Below are 23,613 nucleotides of genomic sequence, written 5' to 3'. Positions count from 1 at the left end.
GCCTAATCTCATGCATGGTTGCACCATAGTAATAATAATCCTCTATAATTGTAAGTCAAGGTGAGCCGTATTTACCCAAGTAATCTATCGGGGAAGTTATGCTAACAACCGTACTACTATGGGTCATGAATACCAGACTTCGATAACAACTAGTTAGTTCGGTGTATTGACCTCATCTTGATTACTCTAGAAATCACAAAGAAATGCGATGCTATCGTTCAACAAACTTTAAAATTAAAGGTTACATTTTAATCCATCCTTCTGAAATAAATATATAAGCCTTTAATGTCTGTGATTATAGAATTCCACTGATAACCGAATTATCAACTGTAATAAACGACTCTTTACATATTTCTTATCAATTGCCAGGAAATGTTTATATTAGAACGATCTTTCTTTCTATTTCTCACTTAGGGAATGATTGTAAGATATTCCTTCACAGGTTTTAGCATGATTGACAGATTTTCCTTACTTTGTCCTAGAGCAGGAGTGGGGAACCCTTTGTCACTGGAAGGCCAAAGTGTTACTTAACCACACATATATTTACACACCACATTTGACATTTCTCAGCATTGAAGTAATATTAGGAAAATTCACTTTAATACAAAAGGGAAAAAAATGTTACTCTTTATATTTAAAACAATGTAGGTACACTTTAAAGCATTTAAAACAAATTAAAAAAAAACTACATTGAAATGTTACATTTAATCGTAATATCAAAACAAGGCGAATATTATTTAATGTTTGCGACTGTTTCCTATTAGTTGAAGACTTAATCCAACCTTCTGAAATATAAGCCTTGGATATTTGGGTTCAAGCTTCGTCATTTTAAATTTCAACTGATCTTCCATGCCAGTGTTATCTGTAATTTCAAACACGTCTTGATTAATATTAAATGCCCAAAATGTGGTGGATTCACCACAGTACGTACGAAATTTCTTTATATAATCATAGACTGACCATGCATTTTCTCTTTTCTTTTGAAAACACTGTTACCAATGACAATATCTTGCCATTGGTAACAGTACTTTTTCCAATCATCTGTACATTTTGTCATATTTTATATTACAGCTCGTCTTATAAAAGTTGGAATTTACAGGATATAAATATTGTAAGCTAACGAAGTGTGGCTGTAAGAGTCCTTTACCGTGAAAAATTGTATAAAGCTTGTATTTATTTTATTTATTATTATTGAAACTAAAGCTCTTTTGTTTGGTTACAAGAACTTGAAGGAGATGTAACCTAACTAGTTTGGGAACGTTGGCTTAGTGATGAAACCTATTTTAGGAGATGCAAAATAAAAGGTTGGAAACATTTTAAGAAACATTTCTAACATTATTAAGCTTTAATAAAAACTTAATTTTTCCAGTAGGAACTCACCATCAATACACGATTCTTTCTCATAAAAATGTTCAGTACTTGTGTAAGACAGTGTACCATCTGGAAACGAAAAGGAGTCATCGGGACTGAGAAGACATAACCTTTTTTGATCGTCAAAGGTATAGGACCGGCACACAAAACTTTGTTGCTGAAGACAAGCTGTCTCACACAGATCTCTTCTTTCAGCTGAAGTCTGTACGTGGACATGGCTGTGGATGATGCTACGTCTTTTCTGTTCGCTAAAACTGCAACTTGGTGGTTCTGAAAACGCAGTCACTTTATTTTATAATGCACGAGGGTAGGTTATGCCAATATATAAAGAATATATAGAACACAATTGAATTCAAAGCAAAACAAAGATACCTTTTTTTTTTAAGAATCTGCACTAAAATCAAACAGATTTTACATTTTCATATTTTAATACATACCTTACTAGTTTTTAAGAGTATTCTGTAAAATACGAAGTAAATTTTTCTTCATGGTTCTGAAGACAGGAATGATTAGCTGAGCAGTCTTGTCATTGTTAAGAACTCAGCTCACCATGAAATGACAGCTAGTATCTGCGGGCCCCAGGGGATATGCCGAGCTCTTAAGTCTTAACGTGAAGTTGCTATTTACAACATATATGATCTAGTGTTAGTAAGCTGTGACTGATTCTCACCAAGGGTGACATAATATTTCACTATGCATATATTAACTTAGAGATAATATTTGAATATGTATATATCGACTTCTTCCAGGTTTTTCACTATAAAATTATATTTGCAATTCAATTTATGGGTGAGTGGTGATTCCCCTCTTTCTTGCTCAGCTCACCGAATGTAAAAGAAACAACTGAAGGAGACTGCTTTGAATAACTCCAAACAGTTGTAAGAGCGAGATTTTCATAATTCGGCTTCATAGTGAGGAAGATGTGCACTAATTCCTGTTATACCTCAATAGCGTTAGTTGAAAAAGAAAGAAAACTCATTTCGTGTTAGACTTTGTAATATCGCTTAGTTTCCGAATGTCTTCTTTTCAAAAAGAAAGGATAAAGTAGCATAGCGGAACATTTTTCTTCGACGAACAGCTTACTGGAAACTCACTCTTGAGAATACAGTAAAAAGTATTGTCGATGATGGTCTACTAAATAATGTTCGCTAACCGGGAACAGCTATAATTAAAGCGAAGCGTTGTCATATGTATATAGGAAACGTATCCAACAAGATCTCAAGGCTGTTTAGGGAAGCACCATATCAGGTTTGTGATCAAGCCTATCAAACAAACTTGTCAAGTACGTTAGATCACTAGACATTTCTCATTGAAATGTCTAGTGATTTGAAAAGGGATTTCCTTGTCAGTTTGTAAATAAAATTGGATCTTACTCTGATTATTGCAGTAAGAAATACCTCAAACAAGAACAAGAAACAAAGATAATTGGAAGGGCGTACATATCCATTCCTTAACAACAAATATTTAGTCCGGACCAGAAGAATAATAGATAAATCAACGTATACAGTGTGCCAGCGTGTTATTCCTCTCTATCTGGAACTTCAATGGTCAATTTACAGAAGATGCTTTTTGTATGCCTGACATTTTGCGCCACGATGTTGGTTTGATCAGTTATCAGCTGAAGCGAATATAACAGAATTCAAATCCAGTCTTTACTGCAAGAATTGTATACATGATTTTGTGTGTGTAAAATGAGTGTTCTGACGTATTTCGGTGTGTTATTCTTTGGTATTTGCAAGTTGGAAATATAAGAGACAAAGATATACTTGGCGTAATGTTTTTCAATTCTTATTAGCGGGGAAGTTATCAAATAACAATGAAGAATCTATTTTTTTAAATTATACGAAACGAACGAGAAGGTTCAGTGCAGTTAGCAAAAGAAACATGGAGCGAGATATCAATAATATATTTTTAATCCTGTTTATATTACCTACTTCGATCCTTTTTATGCCGTATGCAAACTTCAGGCCACTACACATTCGACTACTCTTTTCCTAACGTTTAAGAAGAAAAATATGTGATAGTTTAGCATCACTAGTAGACGGAATCCGTATTTTCTGTTTATTTTATACTACTGACATCACGCCGGCTTGGTTGGCAGAGTGATTAGTGTACCTGCTCTCCAGTCAACAGACTGGAGGGTTCGAATCCCTCAGTTCGGCATAGACGTTTGTGACTGTACTACTAAGTCTGTGTGGAAAGTGAGTCTACCACTTCTTCTAGCAGAAGACTTGACTCCCAAAACCCTAGGAGGTACGGAAGTGACCATACGGCATCCAGTGATGACAAATGTGAATGATTAATTGATATCACATTGTCTTTTCGTTTCAAGTATCCTTACCTAATGGCCAGTGAGGTCAAGTAACTTGGCTTCTCCTACATCAAATTCTTCTAATGATAAGACATCTAATCTTATGTCTGTTAGGACTTAGTGCTCTTGTTCGTTTTATACGAGGGTAATTGTAACGGTTCTTCACGTCTTAGGTGGGATTTGCAGATAATCACTTCAATCGTCATCGCTATCAAGCCCCAATAATTCATTGCTTAAGATGGCACGCTGAACTAGTTTGAGTTACCAAAAGCAGTTCAGATTAAAAAGAATGTTGCACTACCATTATCAAATAAATATGGCGCCTTGGTAGCTTCAATTTCATTATGCTAGCGTTCTGTGCGATTCATTGATGTCATATGAACAACCAACTTTAATTGTAATATGTTTAGGTAGAAGAAAAGTGGAGGGAAATACGGTTTGGGTAGATAAATAGGATTTTCTTTTTTCAAGATGCAACTTGTGAATCTTAAATTCACAGGGAAAAAAAAAATCGTTTTGCAGGTACTTGCTTTATGATGTTGTGAGCTGACAAGATTTTATAAAAATACTTGTTTACTATTTGGAGTTATTTAACTGAAATTCTCTTTAAACAAACTGTAGCGGAATGAAGAAATCAACTGTAGGGCAGAAAATAACATTCTTTGTAGTTAAGATGGGGTTTTAGCAATAGTGAAGTTTTTTTCCCCCCCATATCATAATAATATGATTTTAGATAGTTCACAATGATTATAGTAACTTACACTGTTGACACATAACAGCAATTTTATAGTGCAAGCAACATAAAAATGATAACACACACACACACAGAGAGAACTTACCATCCACACATTGGTTTTCTAAGTAAACGACCGGATGGACAGTCTTTTTAAAGGATTCTGCTGCCGTTCTTCGATCGTGCCTACTAAGTACGCATTTATTTTCAGCCGTGTTATATTTTGCAGAACGACAAAGAAACGTGCTTTCTGTGGCGCATGCGTCAATACAGTCGGTTTCACTTTGTACTTCAGAGAGGAGTTTATCGTTGTAGTCATGCAGCTGAAACCCTGCATAGCTGTCGAATACCCAGTGTCTCCGACAGTGCTTTCCTGAAACCGAAATGATCATATTGTTAAAAGAATGAGAAATTTAATAATAATAAAAGAAAAAAAAAATAATCATACATTCACTAGAATTTTTTTTTATTAAAGGTATTGAGTAGGGCTAATTGGGATGCAATTAATAATTCTCGCAATCATTGATAAGTAGTCTTCATTGAATTTATGAAATAAAAGGCCTGAGTAGGTAAGGTCCAATGCAATAATAAAATTAAATGCCCGATGATGTCCATATGCCAATTACATCATAATTCTCATGTGCGACTATCCCCACGTATTTACGGACAGCAGAATTGATGAAAGTGGTATTCGCATTATTCCGTAGTGCACATACAGGACGAATAATACGGATTGTTATTGTTTGGAATTACGGTCGAAGCAATTCAGAACACGGAAAGAAAGAACAGACAACACAAAAAGATGAGTTAGCTGGTCTCGTATGGCGGGAACGGGGATTTTCTCTCCGAAACATTTACAGACATATGCACTGGTCTCGTAGCTTTAGTTGCCCTGACCATAAGTCCAAACAACCACAACAAGCATCGGCAAAATGTTCGTGTAATGTTCACTTACGTGAGTAACGCGGACCTTTCATGAAAACTAGACTCGGCCAACTTCGGATCACGGAAGTGTTAGAGGCAGAAGTCATATCGTCTTGATGAAGCCGTGTTTCAGGAAGTTTCTTTTTACAATCTCATCCACGGCCACATTTAGAATAAGACATTTAGAATAAGATACTAAAATTCTGTTCTGGAGACAGAAACAGCTCTTTTTATGATTTCTATAAAGCAAGGTAGCCGTCTCATACACGGAGATAAAAAATCATTTACCGCCGTCTTAAACTTTCATGGCACATACAGTGGAATTCGAACTCACCGATGGTCGGCTGCAACGCAGCCACTCAAACCTCCTAAACCGTCTGCTGGTAATGATTCCATGAGTCTTTGAAATGCAACATGATGCTCGCTGTTGACATTTATTAAAGAGGATTTCCTTTCACGGAGGCTTTTTAGAAGTCCCATTTTACGGAATTAGGAAACTAACTCATACTACTTAAATAAAAATCATGATTAGAATTATATGGGGAGTAAGAATAAAATGGTCACCTTACCTTTCCAGCAAAGCTTTCGATGAAAGCTCCACAATGCGTCCTCCATCAAGTATTGCTCGATTTCGGGTATGCTGGAGGTAGTGATGAAGCAGGAAGATTCGTGATGATTGAAAAAGTAGCCATTGCACTGAACTTGATCCACGCATAACCTGTAGCAAAGATCTAGTGGGCCGTGCAGCTTGCTAATGTTCAGAGATGAAATTCCGATTTCGGAGAGGCGATAAAAGGGTTTTCGGGAAAACGTGACGCTTCCAGACGAGCACTGGTCTGAAAATAAATCGATGAAAATTGAAGTACACGACGGTTAAAAATAACATCACAGAAATAAAATTAATAACTCTTAGTTTACACGTTGCAGAAGAGTCTTAAAAATACATCCCCAATTACTTATCGAAATGTATTATTACACCAATTTTCCTGGAGTAAAAGACTTATCGAGAGAGGGAGAGAGAGAGGTTTATACCAATAACAATTACATACATTATATAAAAAATACTGTATACATTACATTGCAATGTGAAATAAGAGTATACATATATTACAAAAGTCCATAGACTTACGGAAAATCTCCCCTGCAGGCAACGTCATATTGAAGCTTAAACTCATTCACATTCTTAGCATTTGCAATATGATCTGGCAATGCATTCCACTCACCCAGCATTCTCCACGTAAAAAAATAGATATATGTCACTCGCTTATTCACCACTTCCTTGCACAATTCTCATAGATAATCTCTAGTTTTCGCCCCTTCCTTATTTTATTCTATCTGAAAAATCTCTTTTGTATCCATCCGGTAGATACCTCTCAAGAGCTTAAACGTCTCAATTATATCATCCCGTCGCCTTCTATCAGCCAAACTCTGCACATTACGACTTCAATTTATCCTTATAACTAGCATTCCACAGTCCTGAAATCATTTTTGTCACCCTCTACAAAGTATCTTCATCCCCTCTAAACACTGGTGACTCCAGATGTGGCGTGATCAGGGCCTTATGCAATGGAATCACAGCCATTTTATCTCTGCTGATTAACGTTAGTCTTAATATTGCAGCAATCCTCCGAGTTGTTTTCATCGCCTTTGCAATATTCCTTTAAATTTCAGATTTCGATCCACCATAACCCCAATATTTCATGCTTCCTCAACTTCCTCCAGCATACTTCCACATATGCAGCAGTATCCCATCTGTAGTTCCCAAAATTGAAAACCTTACATTTAGCAATATTGAAACTAGCATCCCCATTTATTCCCCCACGTTTCCAGCTTATTCAGATCCTCTTCAAGAGCCATTACATCAGCGATACTCGCAATAATCTTCCTTGACTTCCAGTGACTATGTCATTGATATAAAGGTTGAAAAGTAGCGGTCCTAGCATAGAGCCCTGTGGAACTCCACTAGTAACTTTCCTTTTCCCCGATATTTCCCCGCCATACACAACCCTTTGATATCTATCAGACAACCAATTGCCAGTCCATTCCACCAACTTGGTATCCAAACCCATACGTTGCAGCTTAAATATCAGTTTATCATGTAATACCTTATCAAACGTCTTTTCAAAAATCTAAAAAAAAAAAAAAAAAAAAAAATTACCGCGCGTGCATTTCCGTCATTCGCTTTTAATTGCCAGGTACTTGAACTCTTGAAGGAATTGATAAAAGTAAAAATATGCAAAATATTTTCTTAAATTAATAAATTACTTGCCTCGACTTTAATCCTTATTAAAATTTAAGCTGTATTTAATTCTGTACGGCATGATGAAATGTGCTAGTTTAAATTGCATTTAGCAAACCTTGCGTCACTTCTCCCTCTGCAACCCTCTCAAAGAGAGGAAACCACACGATTAGGAATGCATTTCGAACACATTTCATAATATCAACAGCAGACGCAATCACTTCTGTTTTCAGAGACTAAAGCAAATAATACATTCTTTGTTCAATAAACGTGAAGTGTACTCTGTCATTTTAATTAAACTGCTTTAGAATTTTTACATAATTTTAAATAGAAATATATTTTGTAATTTCACTATTGTTCAATTTTAAATAGAATGCTATTGCGCGTGAATCGTGTGTACCCTCAAGTAAGAGGATACCTACTGCCAAAAAGATTTTGTAATAATATTATCGGAAGGTAAGAAATTTTCTAACATGTTAGCTTAACCAAATAACTTTCGTAAATATTATTCATTTTAAAAATTGTTGTAGAATACTATTTTTTTGCTTAAAAACGCATTGGAAATCTTCACCAAAATTTTAATATCCATTATATATTCCTAAAGAACAAAATCGAAATAATAAATAATGGCAGTGGATATTATTATTGTTAACGATAATAAAAACTAAGTGAAGATCGCTGTTTTTGAACAAAACCGTGATATTGATAATACTTTATACTCCCCCCCCTTCCCCCAAGGTTACTAACATGCAATAAATAACCGATATTTAATAAAGCAAGCAATGCTTTTTAAATTAATGAATCCGGTTATAGTTGCCAAGATGAGAATGGTGAATATGTAATGCATGAACAATACAGATTCGTTACAAAGGATTAATTTAGTTTTTAGTTGTAATTATGCTAAAGTAATCATTTTTTTATGTGATTTTTCACTTACGAAAGGTTGTAAGCCAATAGTACATTAATACCGTGAGTGGGATAAGGATTTTTTCTTTTTATTAATTGTGTTTATTTTTATTGATTTTTACGTAGTCAAGAAACTCTGCTGTACAGTCGAGTGGTTCGAACTTTTCTCGTGGAACTTTTTCAGGCCACTTGGAGCCTCCAATAAGCAGGGTGGTGGTCTTATACCGAGCGACCAAGTTCATCTACTTAAAGACAATCGCAAACATCCATGCCCAAGGATGTTGGTTGGAAGCGATTTACGCTAACCACCAAGCCAATCAGGCTGGCTAAATTGCTCTGCGGCATTATGGACGTTAATTCCCCCTTTTTTTTTTTTTTGCCTGTTTACTTGGGGAGGGGGAAGACGAGTTACAGTAAGCATAGTAATATTACAATAAAAAATACGAGGGTTGATCATAATGTTCAGAATACAGTTGTATAGTTTTTAATTAATTTTCTGTCGTCTCCTTCATAAAATATACACATGAATAAAGGGCTTTTAATATCAATCTAACGCACGAGAGATCTCAAAATCAATAACACGAGAGTACCATGTATGGAGCAAGTGCTTACAGAGAAGAAAAGAATCTATTAATGCGTTTCTTGAAGAGCAGGTGTTGTATTCACTGGGGAAATTATGGGGACAACTGTTCCAAAGAAAAGAGGAAGACGGGATGAAGGAAGATAATAAGAAGCTGATTCGATAAATTCGGAGCTGAACAGTATATTGATGGTGATCAGTAGCTACTGTGGTTCACACACCATTAGCGGAAAGAGAATAAATAGTGCTGCCAGTTCATTAGAACACTGTCCATGAAAACACGAATTAAAAAGAATGAATAAACAGAACATGTATGGGAAGCCATTAGAGGGAGTGAATGAGTGAGCGAGGAATGGTCATCCATTAAGTGAATAGCTCTCTTCTAGTATAATCCAGCATTCTGAAGGAGGGTTTTTGGTGTGTCATTTCAAATGGGAGAACAACATTCTAAAGTTGGGTGAATTTGGGATTTATAGTGTTAGGAGTTTACTGGAAGAGAAGTATTGTTTAGAACGAAAAAGAAAAAAAAACTTTTTTTTGGAGGCTGAAGAATCTGTGGATGTATTTGAGTCGGGATAAGTTAAATGCGAAAGTCAACTCGAGAGAAAACTAATCTTAGTCAGTGAGCGTGTTATTAATAAAATAAGACAGAACTCTGTGGTGTAATAGCATCAAAATTCACTAGGTTTTCTTCACTCCATTTGAGAATAGCAAGGAGATCAGTGTTTTGGACAATTATAAAGATCATGCAGCTTGATCATTTGAGCACTACATAATTTTGTTGAAGCGAAATGGAGTCTACTGTCTCAGCAAAGTTCTAAGGATTGGATGTTAGTGCGAGAAGAATATAGGAGGAAGAATGTAGAAGGAATTCTGGGATTGCTTTTTAAATGCCATCGAATAAATGCGAGATAGGGTCCAGGAAACATGTTAGTATCAAGGCTTCTGAATATTTTTCAATGTCCTTCTAGCGAAATATTTTCATCTTTAGATATTTTTTTCCTCCAGGAGCAAGGCTTGTAATAATCATGTAATGGCATAACATCAAAACACGGAACTTGAATTATGCAATTTGATGTTCATTATGTTTCATTTATGCTATACTCTTAGAGCTCTTTTAGATGAAATACTTTTAGATCATTCAGAAATAAATGAATCCATAAATAAACCTCATATGCACACATTCAGTAACAAAAAACATTCCCCATGCCAAAGAGGATCCACCGCTGACAAACAGCCGATGCCAATTATATATAGGCGGTAGATTGCCTCCGGGGAGTCACATAATTCAGTTCAAATGTTTGTGATGACAGTCAAAGGTCATCATCACGTGAGTAACTTCGCACAAACGTTGACGGTCAGATGGACTCCGTGAGTATTTCAGAAATTTACGTTGAACTGGCCAAATAGTCAGTGTTTGCTCTAACAAGAAGGTGTAACAAATCGTTAAGCTAACATTAAACATGTCGGAAGCAAATGATGGAGGCAGCATCGTAAAGTTAAGTGGAAGTGCTACAATTGGTCAAACGAACTGAGTAATACAACTGACGAATGTGAGGAAATGTATCTGCACGCAAAATGCTTTGGACACCATTCCGAATCAGGTATGATAGCAAACCATCCTGCAAAGTGCCTACGTCTGTTCAACAAAAATAAGCAGGTGTGATGGATATTAGTAACAGGATAATGCACGAGCTCCAGGGAATGTGTAATTCAGGAATGGTTACAGAAACATGAAACTAAGTTAACCTTAACGGACTGACCCCTCCTGTGTCTATCACTAGATGGCAGTCCCATTGAGTAATTTGAGATAACGTGGAACGAAGTACTCTTGACAGGATTCCGTCGCTGACTAATCTTATGAAACTGCCTGCAGTGGGACATACAAGTACGTTCAGTGTTCCTGGAACCTTATGGAGTTGATTTTCCCTTCGTGTAGGCTAAGAGGAGCTTACAGTAGTCTAACACATTAGTTAGGTATTTCTAATGAACTAGCCCATCATCATAGATAGTAACTTTCGGACAGATTTTGAATCAACTCGAAAAAAAAAAATCATCTATAGACTTGTCAACATGAAGAACTGATTTATTTTTGGAGCTTAAATAATTCAGAAACAATAAATATGTATATGCATAACACTATAGTTATTATTACTAAGGAATATAGTAAAAATAATTACCTGCTAGACTATATGCCATTTGCCATGTCACTACGAAGAGAAGCAACCACCTTTTATGTAATGGAGAATCTGTGGAGAATGTTGAAAAACATAAAAATAATATATGAATAATGAAAAGCCCGACATTGCTATTTATCAATTAGTAATAATCTTGATGCTAGCAGTGTAGATGTTCATATTCGGGAATAGTATTTTAAAGATTTACATGCAGTGATTGTGTAACTTCGTATGACGAATTTCCAATTAGAATTTTTGTCTTTGGGTATTTTACAATACGGCTTGGGTTCAACACCCACAGCTTCATACTTGGAAATGTCAGTTACACAGATTCAAAGTAATCTTCCAACTCCACATAACGTTTACATCTATCGTTCGAAGGCACGGTGGAAGTCCAGAGCGGGAACCGCCTTCAGTCTGGGTCACACCGCATTGGATGCCCTCAATGTCTCTGACGTGCTCCTCTTTCAAGACACATTTCATCTTTTTGAAGAGAAAAGAGTCTGCGGGAGCCAAATTCGGCGAATGGGGAATGTTCGATCACAGAGATCGACTTTGGCTACACACACACACACACACACTATGAATCGGTTGTATTTGACAATGAGATTTATAAAATCGAAATACTGCGCACAGCTTCTTCTTTCACTACGTGTTATTCCCGCTTTTCCTATGCAGGGTTCGCGTGTTACTTAGATGCGACTACTTGTTAGTACCACTCCCAACCGACCTGTCGCTGGGGGGGGGGGGATATATTTTTGGCTGTAGAAGCATATGTTCACGGGGCCGGTTTACCTGCTTGCAGGATGAAAAACGCCAGATAAACTGGCGGAAAAAACCCTACTTCCCGCGCCGAAGACCGGCTAACTTGGCTATGCCTAAGGAAGATCCTCAAAGTTCCTCACGTCTTCGACGGGAATCGAACCTGGGACATTCCTTCCCCAGTCATATGGTGGCGAGGCGCAAAACCACTAGGCTAACCCCGCGGACAAAATACTACGCACAGCTAACAAACTATTGCGCCCATAAAGTACCGGATTTCAAACAATTCCCGATAGAGATGTGGCATTACAAAGCCACTACCAGCAAGTATTTCAGTTATCGTGTTAATTAAAAGTAAAAAAAGGAATTTGCCATGAATATTTTGAAAGAATATTAATACAGGAATACAAAAGTCATGCAAAAAAGCTGAGAAAGTTGATACAACAAATGAATCGTGCCATTGTTTTTCAATGACAAAGCAAGGTCCGCGTGAACTTTTCACTTCAACGGCTGCGAAAGAGATCGGATTTAAAGTTGTGGATTTTTCTAAACTGAAGACGCATTAAGGGTATATAATTTGATAATGACAAACAAGTGAAACCAGAGGTGAGAAAATGAACCTGAAAACAAGCTAAGTGTTTTCAGGTTCATTTTATCAAAATACATTTTGATAAATTGCTTACGCTTATCCAGATCACATCTGATTTGCCTCTTGAACCTTTGACAAGGTTACAATATGCAGACCCCATTATCATAAAGTTTGGTCGCCCTTATTGCAATACACGGAATGTCCGCTACGATCGGCAAAAACACAGGATGTTATTCCGTGGTACAATATCACGTTTGTGCCATGAATTCATTAAAAGCCAAGAAAATTTCAAATAGTTCATTAAAAAAAAAACTTCGTTTTCTTTACATTATGTAGTGTGTGTTGGGGGATAGTCGTTAGTGGACAATTCCCACTAAACAACACAATCTCTTATACTGCCCCGTTCAATATTTACTTCATATATTACATCACCACTCCCCTATACTCCAAAAGTATTCCATATTCCTGTCCTCCATATAATTTTGTCTCAACTTTAATTTTTAAAACAGTCCAAGCTGTAATGATGGTTATGCTGCTACCATTCATATCGCTATTTCTCTTCTCTCATTATAAAAAAAAAAAAAAACACGCAAAAACAGTGAGAAGACAGTTTTCTCTGTGAGCCAGACAATATATGAAAACAGTAAGCATGATCAACTTTGAGAAAAAAATCCTTTTCCGGCGTAGTGAAACTGCTCACTGGTTAATACGATATCTAGAGATAAAAGTTCCTTCTCTTTTCCTCTACGCTTTTCCTTTTTATTTTATTTCTCTCCCGTATCCTGTTGACTGATGCTTATAGCGTGTTAATGATCATTTCTTTAATGCCCCCCCCCCAAAAAAAAAGAGGCGACCGAATTACTCTCCCTTCCTTTTCTGTTTCTTTGCTGGAAAGTTAACGTGGAACTCCTCTCCTGTTACAGGAAACTGTAGAAGTGCAAAAACACACCGAAACAAAAATAAGTTCTAATCATCTTACACGACATCATGCTCGTCTACCTCACTTCGGGAAAGAAACATATTTAAATAATAACAGTTATTATCTCTGAAATTCCAATTTATAACGAACCATTACAAAGAAAGACGTATCGCATCGCACGAGATATCTGAAATGTAAATAGCGATTGCGTGACATCGGAAGAAGGGATTATTATGGGCATGCTGTCACATCCGACACACAACATTGCTATATTGTATGATTACATATTACTGTATCATTGTCGTCAATAGTAAGGTTAAACTTGGGATGTAGTTAAAGGTCACGCATCTTCTTAGACGAGAGATAGATGAGGATGCCATAATTTATCGGAATATAAATTGAAGCAAGACAAAAACAAATTTATCTTCATTTCGGAGGGTTTAATACAAATGCCTCGGAGTTAATTAGGTTGCCAAGATAGTCTCAATCGGTTTGGTTTACATTCGTAGCTAGAATACCTTCCTTGCCCCGGATGTAACATAATTAATGCAAAAAATATATTAATTATTAGAATAAGCTTATTTCTAAGAAAATATAATCATTCTAGAGCAGTATTAAACGTAGTTTTTTTCCTGTGGTAATGCCAAATTCAAAGATTGTTCAACTTACTAATCATCGAAAGCTGGGAGTCAAGAATAAACTTGTAACGTTAGATTTATATAACGTTAGAATTCCAAACCTTCGGTTTTAAACCACCCACCTAAGGTTTTAAGCGTATTGTGAGTGCGATGTACAGAATAAATGGAATGACACTGGGCATACCATCATCATCATCATGTAGATTCTTCAGTGAGAGGGTGCAGCACCATGTCCTTCCAGTTCTCTCTCTCTCTCTCTGTTGGTGGCTTTCCTTTTTGTTTCTGCATAGCCATGTGATCCTGTCCATGACCTTCAAGCCTTCGTTTTTTACCTCTTGATCCTATTCCCATAATCTTTCCTTCTAAAACTGTTAATATCCTCTGTCATACTGAACCTCTCAGTACATGTCCTGCCAATCTCATCTTTCTCTTAATCATTTCCTGTAATAAAGATCTCTGTGTCCTCATTCTCTGTAGGACATCTGTATTTATCACATGCTCTGTCCATGGGATTTTCAAAGCTCTCCTATAGCACCACATTTCTAAGGCCATTATTTGTTGCCTTCCTCTCTTCTTGAATATCCAGGTCTCACTTCCATATGTCAAAATTGACCACACTAATGTTCTTATCATTCTTTTCTTTATCTCGATACTCACAGAACTTCTGAGCAGATCTTTATGTTTCCAGAATGCATCTTTAGCTATGGATGTTCTTATTTTTATTTCTTTATCTTGCTTTCCATCTACAGTAAAGTAGGTGCTAAATATTTATATTCTGTTGTATGTTCAATTTTCATATTATTTATGAATATTTCTGGCTCGGATCTGCTTTCTTTTGAGAGTTTCATAAATTTAGTCTTTTTTGCATTTATATCTAATCCAAATTCTTTTAGTAGCTGCATTCATTTGATTAATTTGTTTCTGCTTTCATCAGCATATCTAAGATTGTTGTATTTTATACCACTGAATGGCATACAGTTTTCTAGATCCATCAGGAGCTATACTGAGTTTAATTTTTTTTTCTTTTTTTTTTAATTTTCACACTAAAGTAAAGCAGTCTCCTTTCTAAAATGAAAGTTATATTAGTAACAGAACTAATATGCAAATACTTGTTACGATGGCGTTTTATTAATATAATTAAAGTATTTGTGTGATGTATTTAATGGTGACAGCAACGAATATTATTTGTATGAAGTGTCGAAATGTGTTTATAAGCCTAATGCACTGATAACTTCCAAAGCAAATAACAAGTCTCTACTTTAAAGATAAAATAAAATACTTTCCTTCAACTGCACATATACGTCGGAAGATGCGATATATTGCATTACTTGCGTGGCCTCCCGTATTTTTCGATGTGCTAACAGTTGCCTATTCACAGTAGAGTATTTTTTATGATAATCCCATACAGGAGAGGTTGTTCAACCTACATCATTACATTAGTACCGTGGATGGGCGTAAAGTTGAAGAGAAAGAAGGAACTCGTTTCTTCTTTCTACCTTTTTACGTACAGTCTCCCTTCTCACGTATTTTCAAAAGGGTATAATCTTCAAGTAGGGAGACAGTTCTAAAAGACAACAGCAGACGGAATGAATGAAATTTTGCTATGTGATTGGAGTTGAACTGCGAAAGAGTGTTGATTAGCCACTGCACGGTGTATTAACATATGTAAGGGGAGAAGGGGGGGGGGAATTACCAAATGTCAATTTCAGTGAACAGTAGCAATAGAAATTGTAGAAAATGCAAGCAGCAGAAACCGAACGTACATGGCGTGAATTCCTGACAGATGAATCAACCTAATTGCGATCTTCTGTATTGAATCAGAGATTTTTAGGGAACACTTAGAGGCATCCAAAATGCGAAAGCAGTATTGAATGGTTGAGAAGATGGTTGGGATTTGTATGCAATCAGTAGTTCGGAGGTAAAACACCTCCTTTAGAAAAAGAAAGAAACCTAATTTATTGGTTGCTGAGAAGGCAATATATGTTTATGTCAAACATGATTGGAGATTAGTTATCTCAAGAAGATAAAATCTCATCTTCTATCCAGAGATATGGACTTTTATTGCTAGATATAGGACTCAATGTTGCTGGCATTGAAATGAGTTATCAAGATACCACTGAAGAATGGTTTAGAAATCTTAATTTCGGGTTACAGAAACTGATATTCTGAAAATTTTTGTTGATTTGTGTAGTGTACAAGGTTTGTCAAATGAGAAAGGAGCCTTGTACTTTTATGAGCAAAACCGATGACAGTACAACACTGCAGCTCACTTAACTGGAGAAGATTATAGACATACAAAAGAAGCAAGTGTAGACTAAAGATCGATAGTCTCTCTCTCTCTGTGAAATCTCTGCATTAGTTGCAAAGTTTAGGGAAAAATTCATCCACCCACCACTCGCAACATTACCAGAAAGGAATCTAATTGTAGAAGTTAGAATATTAACAATATGATGGGAGCTTATTTAATGGACTTTTACTAAACAAGATCAGCCCCTCAGAGATAATTCCAACCAGTTACCTCAAATTTTATGACATTTGTCCAAAAATAGAAGTAAGCAAGAAGATGCACTGTTGATAGCGGCTGGTGGAATTCATAGTAGCAATCATTTATTAGTTAAGACTTCAAGTAGAGTAAAAGTTGAATGTTAATGGTTTTCTCCATTACCTTGGAAAGAATTATAGTGAGACAAGTTGAATAATAATTTGATTGAAAAAAAATATTTGTAGCCGTTCTTAAGAATAAGTTGGATATTGAATATTTTCAAGCCACAGGATATTTCTAGTGGAACAAGGAGTTAACTTTAGAATTCAAACGTTTAGAATAATTAGAGAAATTTCATCCGGACCAGAATTTGCTATTTCATTTAGACAAGATTCTTCCGGTCTTTCTGCGAAAACTGAAAGAGGACATTGAACATTGCGTGTTTCTAATGGCAAGAGAATATTTATTAAGATCACGAATCTAGGAATTCGAATAAGAAATGATTTTTCTCTGGTAATAATGATAAAAGCATTAAAATAGAAACACGTTTTGGCAATAGTTGTGGCCGATAATTTCGGCAAGTACTAGAAAGCACTACTTCCATTTGAATATGATACAAGTTCTTTCCTGCCCTTTCCGCATCAGTTTTGGATGTGTTGATAGCTTGCTTACAACTATTTTGAGCTTTAATATAAAATAGATAATGAAGATGGAGATTAAAGTGAAGACCAATTGGGATATATTTGATTCTTGTGTTGTACAGCTTCATACACTTTTTAGAGAACCAAGGCTTGTGTAAGGGAAGAGAATTTAAAGTGGAATTGTAATGCATTGTAATGTTTCCATACCAATAAGAATTGAATTGTCATCGATTCTTTCAGTGCAAATAGTCGGATTAGGAAACTATAGTCCAACCGTGGAAATGAGGCATGATTGTGATCATCTCACTTGGCATTCCCATAATGCCAGACAACACTTGGATGAGAATGGCCGTGCGAGTGTTGCTCCTCCACGGTGGAAAAAAAACGAAAGCGTTTCCATTTTCCTGAAACTTCTCTTGTTATTTTAACTCCTTGATTTTCAATATAATGATAAGGTGACAAGAATGCTTATATTACTGAACTGGTTTCAACATAACTTATGGTTTTGATATGAGATGACACTAAAATGAAATTTCAAATCAAGAACCAACTAATTAATAGTAATGGATTTGTCTTTTTGTTTTTTCTCATGCGATATAATATTTTTTAAAACACAAAACTATTTGATAATCGTATACGATGATATTTGCAATTATTTGGGAGGTATAATAACTTATTCGGGTTGAAGTGTCTTTTGACTATACATTTCTTTTCCCCTCTCACGCTTTTCAAATCTCATAATATAAAAGTCAGTGGCGGCTCGTACATAAGCACTGCGACACTGCAGCACCCCCAAGGAAAAAACGAAAAAATTAATTCAATTTTGTTTGTGTTTATGAATAATAACAATGCTGACCACATTATATAAATGCAATACAGCATGTTGAAGGTTGCAGCTTATGTTTCGACATTGATTGAATAGTTAATAATTGGAATTGTTCGATTAAAGCTTTAGATTACGAAGTCGGAATTATCACGTTCTGCCAATTGCGGCGCTAGACTCGCCGATATTTGTTTGCACTTGTCACTGCACGTAACAAGTGAATCCGACACTGCTCAACGGGCAGTGTCGCTACAGATAAATTGTATGCTTGCGCGCGTTATTTCTGTGTACGAAACTTTTGTTATTGGTGTGTGTTCGGGGCGAGGGTGAAATATTTTTAATAAAGCAATTTTTAATATGTAAATTTATTTATCAATAAATTGGTTACTGATTAGGAAGAAATGAATTATTTTTCTTATGCAGCACCCTCACTTAAAATTTTCACCGGCCACCACTGATAAAAATATCCTATGCTTTTGGAGAGAGACTTCCACAACCTCGCTGCTGTAGACCAGGTGGTACATAAAAGGAGGGTTACAGAAAGCTGCAGGCTCCCCTCCTGCTGCCTTTTTGTAACTTTCAGGGTGACCTTTTTCCCATACTGTATAAACTAAGCATATAAAAGAGAAGGAGCTTTAACTTATACGTTACGATTTAACAATCTTGCAAAAATTCCTTAAAAATAAATATTTTTATATATAAAAAGAGCCAAATAAATTATATTTGAGTATCATTATTTTTACTTTTTAAAACACATCGCTTTTCTTCAGTTTTTAATGAAAACATGAACAGTGGATTTTTGACCTTTTCTGTCCGCATGTTTTATGAAAAACTGGTGCGTGTGTGACATTGCGCTTTAAATTTAGGACCAATCACAGTCTGTTTTTTTAAGCGAAAGATCACCACCAACCGAAGTGATTTTTCTCCTGTATTTTTCTCTTGTAATGAAAAAATAAAAAAAAAACATATAAATAACCTGCTTATTTTCGCTAAGGCAGGGTGTGGTTAAAGGAACTGCTTACTTGAAGTCTGAAAACGTTTCGTGTGGTCTCTACAGTAGGGTTTCGAGATTAATTTATTATTCGCTGCCATCAGTACTAAAATGCGTAACAGATTTTCAATCTTTTATATGTGGAATTACCATGCAAATTATCTCTGTATCAATTATATACCGTTGACTCCGTAACACCATTTATCGAGCATTTGCTGGTGCAATGGAAAGATAACAACACGCCCATCTCAGCCAAACTATTTTGCACTACTCGATGGCTTACGGATCACTCATTCAGCAGACTGTAGCCTAAGACGTAGGCGTTCTGTTATTCAAACAGCAGTTTCGTTATGTTTTGTTATGATCATTATTCAGGAGTGCAGGGTTTGCTAAAGTGACAGAACGGATTTTATAAAGAATATGCAGGAGCGAATGTTTCAATGCCTGATAGGCGAAGAAAGAGCGAGGCAACCCTTGAAAGTAGAATAAGAGTAGACATTGAGTAGATTCTTTCTTGGCTAATACACGAATTGTGAATGAATTTAAAAAATGTCGGGGGGGGGATTGTGTACGCCTTCCTGCGATGAGTTCTAAGATTCCATTGGACGTGCATGAATGGAAAACAACTTTGTAGGAAGTAAATCATGTGCTCTGGGTATAATAGATAGTATATGATAAGGGAAGGGGATTTGATTTATTTACACTAATAAATGTAATCTAATATTATGTTTATTAGTGGTGGAGGAATTCTCGATGGATAATTATTACTACAATAAGGTGCTTCAGTTTCACACAACCTGTCTGTATTTAAATATGCGAATTCCATACATTGAAGATGAACACTCCGTAGCCAGAGTCGGAATACTACTGGCACTATCATTCATTGCTTTGAGAGGTACAATGATGGCTTTCCAGAAGTTCTTAAATTTTGTAGTTGGAGCCAAATTAAGACGATCTGATCTTACTGCCACTAATTCGATAAATAGAAGAGATATTGACTATCCCATCGATATACGGGAGAAGTTGAATACAGCTCATGTCCCTTACAAACTTTGCAACAATATCACTTTGTGTTCAGGAAATGAAGCATATTATAGAAAAGTAGTCTATGTCATTCCACAATGTTTATTATTGTTGGGATCGAGGTTACCCTCTCTGTCGAAATTCTTCATTTCTTTGGCCATAACTTCAAATGGCCTTTTCTGTAGTTTCAATAGATATTCTCCAACTGAATGGCATTCATAATTCTTTCATCTGACCTTATGAAAACGATAAATGCTGTTCGGCAGCTAATTATCCTCCATATATAATGACGGCAAACCTATCGCACCTTTGACATCCTTCTTTCATCTACCTCTGTGTTTGAAATAATCTTCTCAAACAATTCTCTCTGAGTATTGCAATTCACAGTTTTTCCATAAAAATATTAAAGATTTCTCCTGTTTCGTCCTCCAAACAATCTAGAATTGCCGTTTAAAAATAAATATGCCCACCATGCACATAAGTGGCTGGTGGCAGTACAGATTATCCTACCTATGAAGATTCAATACTGAAGTACCACTCGACCTAAATCGAAGTTCACGAATCTATCAGATTATTACGGTTGTTTTGTCTAACCAGCTGATGGGGAAAACATCTGCCGCCTTCTGATGAGACAGCTGACTTATTTTCAGGCGAAAGCATTATAAATCTTCCTCGAGTCCCTAAATTGGATCAAACATGGATATTTTCAACTAAAGGGCGTTTTCATCATACTGACTAACTACGAATATACAAGCAAGTCTCAACGGGATTAAGTGGGTAATTACATTAATGTGCCATTGAAAGTTAAGATAATTACCCTGTTATCAAATATCGGTAGCTGATACTAAACACAGCATTTTTAATAAAAAAACGACATTGACACTCGCGTAAAATTGAAAAAAAAAAAAAAAACTTTCCTCCTCTCTTAGGAAGAATCATGTGCTACTGCCTCACGTCATCAATTTATGATGTAGTCTAAAGAGGAAATGGGGTCGTTTAATATTCGTTTGCCGCTTGTGGATCCATGTCCCCCACCCAGTTTTAGTTATCATCTGATGATAATCATCAAAAACGTCTTTTATGATGTCTGTTCATTATATTTTAAAATGAGTTGTACGTAATTTGTTGCTTATACCTTCGATATTTATTACTTGATAAATTTCGTTTAACTGGTTTCAGTTGTCGAGATTAATCTTAATTTCTTTTACACAATTGGTGATCCTTTCCGATTACAAGTCATCAGTGTCGTTTCCGGCATTTCGGGTTACTCTGATGAAAAACAATTTCACGAACCTTTTCTAATAACAAGAGGAATTTCCCAACATAATAAAGCTCCGTCATTATTATTTCCGGTATTTATGTGTCCAAAGATACAATCTCTAGTATGGTTAAGAATACCAAAAGGTTTGATTGAGTGGACCAACCACGGTTCTTTTTTTAAAGTAAAAAAAAGAAAGAAAATACGTGCTATTGAAGCTAATTGAAAACCGAGCAAATTTACAGTTGTCCACGATCATTTCCCGTCTTTTTTTTAAGGGGGGGGGGAGGTGTTAGTGACATTGTTTACTAACAATGTTAAATTAAAGCCGTGTTTCGTTATATTTAGCGTGTGAGAAACGAGAATAGTTGATGTTTAAAAAAATATAATTGACAAGCACAAATGTTCTGCTCAACTCTTTCTGTTGTAAGTGACTGCGACGTTGTTGCAAATTAATTCTCACACTTTCACACGTCACGACTGCGTTTGGTGGCATCATTGTTTAAACTGTCAACATTTTTGAGGATGAGTGTTTGGGATGCACTCCCCTACCCGTGTTTCAGTATTTTTGTTCGATGGATTACAATAATTCTATTCAATTGCACCAACATTAAAATTAATACAAGAGACTTATTTATTGGGAAAAAGTTTTCCAGCTCTGCCATATTATAAACAATTTCAGTTGGGACGCATTCAGTAATTTTTAAGTCTTCGTAGGTGAATGAACTTGTGAGTTTTTCTGTTTTCAGATTTCTTTCTGGAGTGTTCATTTTTCGTAGAAGTGTAATGCAAGAATATACTTTCTTTTTTGTTTTCGCTAACAAGCATTTTAAATTAACGCATTAATTGTGTAAAACTTTATAATGTAAAATAAATTTATTCACTGAAATAATAATTAGAGCTCGGGTGATCACTTTTGGATTCCTTGTGATTTTAAGAAGAATAGATTCAATGGTTGAAGAAGTCCTGGGTACTATAACAATAGGTCACTAATACAAATCCATAAGCTAGGGTGAATATATTTTAATTTATTATTCTGTAACTGAAGATTTCATTTTTACAACTGTAGGAGAGCGAGAGCTCCCATTAAGGTCTTCAGCCTGCTGCATACTAACTTCACTAATTGCTTTCAGGTTACCAACATTCGGTTCTTGTTCACTGCTCTATTATTATATCAAAGTTGTAATTTTAGGCTCCCGTCATAGTTAACTGCTATGAATCGGTGTATCTGTATGGACACTTGTACTGTATTAGTGACAACTCAGAGAACCCCTTGTAATAGACTTAAGACAGGCGATTCATTTTTAATATGTGCGAAGTCTCGAATTTTTATAATTACTTCTGGCGTTTTTGAAAGTTACAAATACGACACTTGACAGAATACATATTGTATATTACTCTTAAGGTCACATGATCCGCTATGGTGAGCCAGGTTCGAATTTACTTGATAGACGTAATATGCGATTAATTAAAATTAAGCATAGCAAAATCGAAATGCTGAGCGTTTTTTTTTTTTTTGCAAAATGCTATGCTTCTTGAAAAATAACTTAGCAACATGCTAAAGAACTTAACAAACCTTTAAAAGAAATAAGAGTAAAGAAACAGAAAATTTAAAACAAACAGCGCGCTGCGTTAAATTACATAGCGCAGGTGACGGCTTGATGGGCGCACGCGAAAGTGAGAGAGAATTTTGCTTTTGATATTTGAAAGGGCACATCGAGGATGTTGAGTTCTGATGTAATCAATAATTCCATAAGGGGAACCTAGGGTTACGAAAGTTTGATAACTAATTACGGTTATGTACATCTCACTAAATGCATGTGGTCCTACAGGACAGCACCCAATTGTTTTGGAAATGCTCTCTTTACAAAATAGCGCTAACTTGATTTCATATTGCTTTGTAATAAGGAAAAAATAAATAAAAACATTCAACTTTTCAAGGCATGTCATATTCAATAAAAACGAGAATATATTTTTTTTTATCTTAATATTATTTTTGCAGAATTGTGTATGCGCCATTTTCCATAAGCATTTGATTCCAGTAATATTTGGGCAATTAAATTTAAGAAATTGTCGTAAGATAACCTATTTTTAGCAGACTGAAAAGATCAAATTCCTAAGAAATGTTGGGAAATCTGCATATTTGCAAGTCGATGTTTCTGGCAGCTAAACCAGCTGTAATCCTTAGAAATTATTATAAGAGTTGGTCAGTATTCACAGTGGCGGAAAATAACTTCGAATATGAA

General features: G+C 35.7%; 1 protein-coding gene across 1 annotated transcript in view; it reads right to left on the bottom strand.

The window, feature by feature from the left end:
* The window catches only part of LOC150108749 (uncharacterized), a 111,880-nt gene that overhangs the window by 40,151 nt on the left and 48,116 nt on the right, over window positions 1–23,613 (bottom strand). Inside the window, exons 2-5 of the mRNA XM_090416207.1 lie at window positions 11,245–11,313; window positions 5,909–6,175; window positions 4,522–4,788; window positions 1,381–1,641 (exon numbers count right to left, since the gene is read on the bottom strand). Coding sequence (XP_090272333.1) covers window positions 1,381–1,641; window positions 4,522–4,788; window positions 5,909–6,175; window positions 11,245–11,313 — 864 coding nt within the window. The remainder of the gene's footprint in view (window positions 1–1,380; window positions 1,642–4,521; window positions 4,789–5,908; window positions 6,176–11,244; window positions 11,314–23,613) is intronic.

Source organism: Typopeltis vanoorti, chromosome 3 (assembly GCF_054136105.1).
Source record: "Typopeltis vanoorti isolate ZY-2024b chromosome 3, IOZ_Tvanoo_1.0, whole genome shotgun sequence".
NCBI lineage: Eukaryota > Metazoa > Arthropoda > Arachnida > Uropygi > Thelyphonidae > Typopeltis > Typopeltis vanoorti.
Note: the sequence above shows the minus strand (reverse complement) of the source record. Positions and strands in the feature narration are given on the sequence as shown.